This window comes from Diadema setosum, chromosome 11, assembly GCF_964275005.1.
Source record: "Diadema setosum chromosome 11, eeDiaSeto1, whole genome shotgun sequence".
Classification (NCBI taxonomy): Eukaryota; Metazoa; Echinodermata; class Echinoidea; order Diadematoida; family Diadematidae; genus Diadema; species Diadema setosum.
Window position 1 is genome coordinate 1,356,043 of NC_092695.1, and position 9,925 is coordinate 1,365,967.

General features: G+C 38.7%; 1 protein-coding gene across 1 annotated transcript in view; it reads right to left on the reverse strand.

Moving 5' to 3' along the window:
• The window catches only part of LOC140234909 (uncharacterized), a 44,973-nt gene extending 35,498 nt beyond the window's left edge, over positions 1-9,475 (reverse strand). Inside the window, exon 1 of the mRNA XM_072314949.1 lies at positions 9,396-9,475. Coding sequence (XP_072171050.1) covers positions 9,396-9,469 — 74 coding nt within the window. The 5' untranslated portion in view covers positions 9,470-9,475. The remainder of the gene's footprint in view (positions 1-9,395) is intronic.
• Positions 9,476-9,925: the final 450 nt, after the last annotated feature.

Genomic DNA, 9,925 nt, shown 5'->3' on the forward strand with positions numbered 1-9,925 from the left:
TCAATGCTAACATGACAAAAATCCGTTTTGAAATGGCTGAGATAATATCCAGAAACGTGAGATCCTAAAAAAAGGTGGGTCACATGTTTTATTAGGACCACTTCATTTCATTTTGTATAAAATTGCTTGTTTTTTGATATCTCAGTCATTTCAAATTGGATCTCCATCAAATAAACTTTGAATTCCTCTAGTCTTAGAATTGTATGCTCTTTAATAATTCATAATTGGTTTCCAATTATCACGTAAATGTTGAAAACTGAATCCCCATTTCTACAAAACTATACCATCCCTTTAATGCTGATTTTCATTGTGTATTTTGCCATCTCCCCCTCCCCCTTTCTGAAAATTGTTCAGTCAAGTACATGTATTGTTTCAAGTGTCTATAACTCAATTAAGTAGCTGCAAAGTTGGGATGCTTTCTTCAGGATGATTGACCATTTGTGTACTGAGAGACCTTCCCAGCTAGCTGCATGCATTCACATGCAATACACTTGTATGGCGTATGAGGATGTCCCATACATAACACATTTGTCCCATACATAACATTATTTCATTGCCTAATAAAAAATATTTCTTTTACTATTTTTTCTTCTTTCTATGGTATTTAACTTCTCTAAACATTAGAACTTTCTAAAAGGGCATTCAAATAACCTTAGAAATTTCAGAAAAAAACCTAAAAAAATGACCTCAATTTGTTACGTATGGGACATCTCATGATAGGACACGAGCTAATTTGCATAATCATTTGCATAAGCCCTACATTTTCATACCAAGTTAAACTATTTGATGAACTTTTTATGTCCACATATTGATCAAATATCATTTGCTTTCCTTTGAATGAATATGAATTTTAATAAATGTCCCATAGATACGTAATGCTGTGTTTCACATTTATGCAAATATCATTTTTTCCTCCATGGAAATCAAAACTTCAACTCATAAGCTTCAAAATGATACCAAACATGTCAATAGTGAACAAAGATGAAATTTTGCCTTCTGAGGGGACCTTATATTGGATTTGCCCTGTACTGAACGGAGAAGTGTACACACACTACCGGTATGCGTCACATTCACATTGGGATCAGAGTCAATATTCCCGCGTGTCTTTAACCCGTTGAGGACGAGTCCCGAGTATACTCGGGCAGTAGTCCGGGAGCCAGCGGGGGTCAGCCTAGCTGAAAAGGTTACCAATTTTCATGTATATAGCAATTTAGCACATATGCCCCTAAGTATGGAAATGCACGTCTGGCTGGTCATCGGTGGTGGGTGTGGCCAGGAGGGCCAAAAAAAGGACCCCTCAAAATTAGGCTAGCCTAGCTGGAAAAGTAACCCCATGAAAACCACTGGAACTTGTTCGTTACACTTACAGGATAAATGAATGACCATTGCCAGACGTTTTAAGTGGTGGGGGTAGCCGCCAGACGCTCTTAAAGGCCCAACTCCAGCTAGGCTAGCCTAGCTGAAAAAGTAACCTCATGAAAACCACTGGAACTTGTTCGTTACACTTACAGGATAAATGAACGACCATTGCCAGACGTTTTAAGTGGTGGGGGGTAGCCGCCAGACGCCCTTAAAGACCCAAATTTTTCCAGCTAGGCTAGCCTAGCTGAAAAAGTAACCTAATGAAACCCACTGGAACTTGTTCGTTACACTTACAGGATAAATGCATGACCATTGCCAGACGTTTTAAGTGGTGGGGGGTAGCCGCCAGACGCCCTTAAAGACCAAACTTTTTCCAGCTATATAGGCTAGCCTATAGCTGAAAATATAACCTAATGAAACCCACTGGAACGTGTTATTTACACTTACAGGATATATGCATGGCCGTTGCAAGACGTTTTAAGAAGTGGGGGGGGGGGGGGGAGTGTAGCCGCCATGATGCCCTCAAAGACCCAATTTTACCAGCTAGACTATAACCCTGGCTGGAAAAGTAACCTCCTTGACCTGAAACCCACTGGAACTTGTTCTATGTTTGTATCTCACCTGATAAACACTGTCTACATAGTATTCTGGTGTTCTTTCAATAACTTTCCACACTTTTGAGCTATATGATCACCAAATTCACTCCTCAGATCATCTAATGATTGCTGTCAAGTGTTAATATTGGTGAAGTCCGACTACGTCAACAGTCAAAAAGTCAATGAACTAGGCCTATGCCATTTGAAAATCTCTGTAATCACAAAGTCGATATGTGGACGAGACATCACTTCGCTTTTGCCTTGTTAAATGGTGAATATTAAATTGATTTGCAAGCTTCCGTTTCTAATTCATACAGCACCAGCATATATGTCATGTCTGAGAATAGCGGTAAAGAAGATTAGAGTCTTTGGCAACAAGTGCAAAATTAAATTCTGTGCCTTATTTGCTAAACAAACATGGTAGGAGGACAACGACCTGTTAGGCAATATGGCGGACCAATAGCTCTATATTATTAGTGTTATAGAATAAATGACAATGATGTAGTTCTGAAGCATACTTTTCATTAGATGCTTTTGCAATGACTCAATGTATACTTTTAATCGAACTAAGTATATATCCATGACTTGCTCATGAATTACGGCAGAACGATTCCGTGAGGAAAGTTTTCTGTCATGTCATTACGGAAGAAGTGAACGTGTCAATATTTTGATATTTGTTCCATAATTATTTCTGAAGTGGTTAAATGTATTTTCCTAAAACATTTTTTTTTCTTTTATATAATACCTACGTTGCATCCAAATGCCTATTCGTTGAAAACATGCGGGCCATGTATTCAAAGGTCAAAGATCATAGGTTAATGGAAATAGGGCATACATTGTACAACATTTCACTAAGTTGTTGTATTTTTTTGTTTTTTTTTTGGGGGGGGGATTATTCAAAGTGTCCTAAAACCTTGTATTTTAATACATGTATTTAGTTTTGTAGTGACGACTCTTGCTATGTATGATGCCAAACTCTTCCCTCTCATACAAATGCAGCCGTTTCAGGGAAATAATTATGATAATGATTGGTAATGCTGAAGTGGTTCATAACATTCCATTGATACTATGTATAGAACAGAAAGTGAATTTGACAATGGTATATGATATCCGCAATTTACTCTTTGACAGGTTCTATCATCCGATTAATAATGTATAAATTGAATATACAGTAGTCCCCTATTCAGTAACTACAAGTTAGTTAGATAAGCTGCATTCATTTTGCACGCGACCATGGCGTTATAGCCAAAGATGATTGAATTCTGTAAATCTCTGTGTGCCTGCACAGGATCATCCGATTAATAATGTATAAATTGAATATACAGTAGTCCCCTATTCAGTAACTACAAGTTAGTTAGATAAGCTGCATTCATTTTGCACGCGACCATGGCGTTATAGCCAAAGATGATTGAATTCTGTAAATCTCTGTGTGCCTGCACAGGATTGGAAAACGAAACAACTTTCTGTGTATATAGAACAACGAAACAGAAACTGGTGCATGCATTATCTCAGTCACTTTGTTATGCATCATGATGGTTTGCTCATTGCAGTTCCGGAATCTCAGCTCGAGGGACTCGAATTGATCCTAAATCAGTCGGCATGCGTGTATCACCCAAAACAATATCTGGGGGGTGTTTCATGAAACTTTTTGTCAGTGATTTACACCGACAACTGTTAAAAGCTACTGAAATCCTTGCGTCTGATTGGCTGATAGCAGATATGTCGGTGAAAACCTCCGACGAACTCGTTGATGAAACGCTCCCCTGAACACAATTATAACTGCAGTCCTCCATAGTCTGTATTGGTTGTCGATAAGGGCTGGTATCAAGTTGATTTTCATATTATTTACAGTACCGAAGTTGTATTTAATTGTTTTCATCGAAATGCCCGTATATGGTATGCGTATCTCAGTTAACTCTTTAAACCATAGTTGTAATCTACGTGCCAAGAATCTCATGTTTTCAATAAGCGTGAACTCCAAGACATGTCGTGATAAGGACTTTAAGACAATTGGCATCGTCATTATAAAACGAATTCCCCTTTTACAAGACACGTTTTAGATTTTAGATAGAAATATGGATTCGTTTGAATGCATACAAACAGCTTCTTAAATCCTCTTACATTTTGTTTTTAAGATATGGTGTATACTTTAGAAGTGTAAGAAGCATGCTCTTGTTTGAGAGGCTTTGAGTACTGGTAAGAAGCATGCTATTCTTATAGATTATGTGAATAAGTACGCATTCAAGAACGTTTTGAATAAAACGTATCCAGACAACTGCATATCATATTTTCACCTCTTCCTTGAACATGCAGATGTATACTCTTGCCGAGAAGGTTAACTGTTTGATAGATATAGTGCTCACCTTATTGAAAAGGTAATTGGGTAAATTTTTGGTTTCAGTATATTATTCAAACACCACTAAGTTAACTTTTACATTAACATTTTCACAACTCACAAATTCTGCACGCACACACATTTCATTCATGATTCACAAGATCCAAGTTACACTAATCCTATTTACTTTGCAGAGTGCAACAACAACATACATGTAAGTTATATGCTGAGCAAATACGCTTACATCAGTTCGCACTATTCAAGGTTTAGAGTAGTTAAGGAACTGATTCGTACCCGATTTTGTGATGCTAAGTTGCACCTTGAGATGATGGGCAATATTGCCCCTGTAAAGGAGCAGGCAGTGACACTGACTTGCTCCTTTGAAGGAGCAATTTTGCAGCAGTCATGGAGCAAATAAGCACCACATAGGTGCAACATCATACCAATAAGGCACAAGGTTGCACTCTCAAGAGAGGGTACATTCTTGCATCCTTCGGGCATAAAGTTGCACCTAAAGGTACGAGGTTGCGCCTTTTTCAAGGGGGCAAAGTTGCTCCCGAGGGTGTAACTTTCACCCTTTCTTGCGGGTACAAAGTAGCATCCAAAGTTCCAAGATTGCACCCTCAAAACAAGGCACAATCTTGGAACTTTGGGTGTTTCTTTGCACCCTCACGAAAGGATGTAAAGTTGCACCAAGATGTAAAGGCTACACGGGGTGCAAAGGTGCGCCGAAAGGTAAAGGGTGCAAGATAGCACCCTCAAAAAAGGTGCAACTTAGCACCACTTAATGTGGGTGGAAAGATGCACCCTCACGAAGAGGTGCAATCTAGCACCACTTAGTGTGGATGGAAAGATGTACCCAAGGGAACATTTTCGCACCCTCAATAAAGGGTTCAACTTTGCACCCTCTCTGCAGTATTATTTTATACACACGTGAATTCCTTGTTCCTGTGAGCTACGTTTAATATGAGCGTGACCCAGTATTAGACACGTGTCAAGCCTTTGCAGACACAGAATTTTTTTCTTCATATTCTTTAAAGGTCATTTAAAACAAATTTAAATATATATTTATTTCTTTTAAGTTAAGAGGAGCAAATGTGGAGATCATGACCTGTGATACATGTTACGGGTAGTCTATATTTTTACGTCTACTCGTTTTTTTTTTTTTAACTACAAGGAATTACCTATGAGCTAATTGGATAAAGAAGCTGAGCATTCCTTTTTTTCATCAGTTAATGTCAGTGCTGGTGTATTATTCTTGAAAAGTTGGCATCTAAATGTCCACCAAACCAAGTACTTACTGTATAAAATTATATTTCTGTGAGTTACATTTCTTATGAGCATGACAGATCTGTAGACACGTGTCATAGTGGTTACAAACACTAAGTTTCCTTTGCTTTCATCGTTATCAAGAAGCGATTTTGAACAATTTCAGATGTTCAGTTTTTTTCAATTTCGTTACGAGAAGGCAATAATGATTTCATGTAAAATATGTTAAGGAAAGTTGATAGTTTGGTTATTTTATCATTACTCATCTTCGTCTTCTCAACAAGAAGATGATACACATGAGCTCATTTGCTAAAGAAGTTGAAGGATGTTTAATTGCTGGTAGCCACGTAGGGGCTTTTGTCATAACATTTTGCATCTTAATCCCTCGAAACTAAGTACATGCAGTATTAGTTTATAGAAAACATAATATTTTTGTTGTTGCTGTGACTGAGCTTATTCATATGAATTTTAGACATGTTTCTCATATGTTTCTGTCATATGCTTTACTGAAGAACAGCAAATGTTGAGTTTATTGGCAAGAGAGGTTGATCATTACTTTACATTTAAGCTCATTGAAGTGCCGGAGCATAAACTTGTCTTGAAATATTAGCATCCAAAACCCTCCAAACCAAAAACGTGCAATACTAGACACGACAGGAATTCCTTGTTGTTGTGAGTTATGTTTCTTAAAAACACTGATTTTTTCTGCTTTTGCAGTGCACTATGTTCAAAAACACTCTTGAACAATTATCAGATTTCGTTTCTTTCTTAAGAGAAGAAAACGGTGAGGTAATGTGAAGCATGTTCCTATAAGTTTTATTTCGTTAATAATTTTTCTTTACCCATCTCCTCAACCGTAAGGTGATATGGTACCTAAAAAAGTCATAGGCCAAAGGTGTTGAGCTTTACGTCCCCTTTTTAAAGTAAATTTAAGAGCGGGGGCATTATTTTTTTAAAAGTTGGCAATTTAAGCTATGTACACCGAGGACGAGTCTTACTGAATGGATTTCTTGTTGCAGTAGAATTGTATTTTTTATGAGCTTTGTATAGCTTTGTAGAATTGTATAAAGTGTTTGCAAAAACTGTTCATGTATTCCCTTTTGCTAATGTCCAAAGAGTTCATTTGCCAAGTTTTGATTGTCTTTTGTTTTAATCATCAGGGGTCTGTTTTATCATGGTCATAGAGGAAAGAAACTTAATTATAAAAAAAAGCCTTCATATAAGAAGAGATACTGTAGGACACAATTTCATCAAAAGTTGTGATTTTCAACATTTCCAAAATGCAATTGATGAATATTTCTCCCCAGGGCACAGAAAGAAAGTAGTTTTTTGTCTTGTTTTTTTTTTTTTTTTCACGTCAGTTTGTTATAATACCCGCGGGTTTACGCCCATCCCACCAATTTCCATCCGGATACTGTACTCGGCCCTGGATTTTTTTTTTTTTTTTTTTTTTTTTTTTTTTAACACTGTAAAGAAAATGAGAACACTGATGTTTGAGAAAAATCCCGACATGTTTGATTGGGCAATTCTTTTTTGATGTCTATTATTCTTTCCAAATAAGTTTTTTGGTTATCACTGAGGACAAATACAGATACCCTATTTCTTCTACCAAAACCACAGCACTGTATATTCTCATATTTCTACAGTATTTTGTCTCAACACTTGCCCTATTAATATTTCAAAGCATGTTTCCATGTGCGCTCAAGAAACTCCCCCATTAAAGGAGACCTCCGGGTGATTCTCAGATGTTTACATTTTGTACAACTATGAATTAGTTATACTGAGGACAGAGTTTCAGAATTTGTGATAATTGGGATGAGGAATAAGAATATTTTAAAAAATAGAGCAAATTGCAATGAACAAGGATGATGACATGGGAGAGTCACCATAAGAATGCATGAGTTGGGGCTCAAGGAAGCAGAGCAAAAGAATAAGGCATGCATAGATTATACACAGGTGAACTCGCAAGCTAGCGGTATTGTTATGGAATTACACTGCTATCATTTCTGAAATATGTGAACCTTATAGCTGGTAAAATTGTGTCTTTGAGAGCGTCTGGGGGCTACGCCCCACCACTTAAAGCATCTGGCAACGATCATGCATTTATTTTGTAAGTGTAAGAACAAGTTCCAGTGGGTTTCATGGGGTTACTTTCCTAATTTTCAGCTGGGCTAGCCTAGCTGGTCATAAGAGTTTGGTCTTTGGGGCGTCTGGCGGCTATTGTCTGGCAACGATCATTCAATTATCCTTTGATTGTATCACAAGAACAAGTTCCATTGGGTTTCAGGAGGTTATTTTTCCAGCTATATATAGGCTATAGCTTAGTCTAGCTGGAAAAATTGGGTCTTTAAGGGCGTCTGGCGGCTCCCCCCCCCCCCCCCCCCCCAACCACCACCATTTAAAACGTCTGGCAACGGTCATGCATATCCTGTAAGTATAAAGAACAAGTTCCAGTGGGTTTCACAAGGTTACTTGTTCAGCAAGGCAAGCCTAGCTGGAAAAAGTTTGGTCTTTAATGGCGTCTGGCGGCTACCCCCCACCACTTAAAACGTCTGGCAGTGGTCATTCATTTATCCTGTAAGTGTAACGAATAAGTTCCAGTGGGTTACATTAGGTTACTTTTTCAGCTAGGCTAGCCTAGCTGGAAAAATTTGGGTCTTTAAGGGCGTCTGGCGGCTACCCCCCACCACTTAAAACGTCTGGCAGTGGTCATTCATTTATCCTGTTAGTGTAACGAACAAGTTCCAGTGGGTTTCATGAGGTTACTTTTTCAGCTAGGCTAGCCTAGCTGGAAAAATTTGGGTCTTTAAGGGCGTCTGGCGGCTACCCCCCACCACTTAAACGGTCTGGCAATGGTCATTCATTTATCCTGTAAGTGTAACGAACAAGTTCCAGTGGGTTTCATGAGGTTACTTTTTCAGCTAGGCTAGCCTAGCTGGAGTTGGGCCTTTAAGAGCGTCTGGCGGCTACCCCCCACCACTTAAAACGTCTGGCAATGGTCATTCATTTATCCTGTAAGTGTAACGAACAAGTTCCAGTGGTTTTCATGGGGTTACTTTTCCAGCTAGGCTAGCCTAATTTTGGGGGTCCTTTTTGTGGCCCTCCTGGCCACACCCACCACCGATGACCAGCCAGACGTGCATTTCCATACTCAGGGGCATATGTACTAAATTGCTATACACATAAAAATTGGTAACCTTTTCAGCTAGGCTGACCCCCGCTGGCTCCCGGACTAAGGGTCTATGGGAAATGCGTGTTGTAGCAAAATCAGTCCATCCTCAACGGATTAATTTCTCGAATAGCACCCGACTCGCGAAATTCTCAAAATATTTGGCGTATACAGTATTGTCATTGAATACAGCAGCACTTTTTCTGATCAAATCATAATACACCACTGGATATTCTTCACCATTGTCATCACAGGAAAATCTCAAATTCAAAGCCGAAGGTCAAAGAGGTCAAGACACCTTTGATTGAGCTTTGAACATGACTTTCATCACAGCCACACCTACACTGTACTACATGTTAACAATTCAAATCTACATGACGTGCTATGTGATCTGCCAGATCGACAAGGCCAATCACAAGGCCATGGTATATAGATGCAGCAATGGTTATACCTTCAACAATTCACCCATGCATTGCTTACACGCATACACAGGAACCTGGGGTTCTGTGTTATCCCTACATTGTAGTGGGTACCGGTACATACGATCTTGAGGTCAACATGTCAACGATACAAGTGCATGATATAGTGATGATGTTTGTTCCAATTTTAGAAGTCCAATGACTTGCTGCTTTCACACAGGTGGTAAAAAATAAACCCAACTTACCGGAACAATGTTCTGTAGCTGTAGCTGGGTGTCTTTGTGTCACATTGACGCAAGTGAAATGCCTTTGGATGCATGCCTGTCTGAATGTCTACATACAACAAACTTTGCCTTGACAGACGTACTATACATGTATGTACGTCTGTCAAGGCAAAGTTGTTGACCCCAATCACAATATCAGCAGGTTAGATGCTATAAGTAGGCGTACCAATAGAGGGCAGTATTTGGTTGTTTTGATCATGTAATTGCCTTTTCTTTACAGGCTGGGCTTGTCTAACTTAAAGGGGCATGATTTTCTTAATTTCACATCATTTACACAAAAATCAACAAGGAAAAGTAGAAATTACGCAGTGCGTAATATATGTCCCCGCCGGAAGTAGCATTTTGTAACAAAATGTGCAATATAGGTAAAAAAATCAAGGTCAAAGGTCAAAGAAGTCAAAGGTCAAAGTTCTGTGTAGAAGTTTTGAAGCCCTCACCTAGTGCCATCACATAAAGCAAATGGAATCGAAATTGGGTTAGAAATGGCGAAG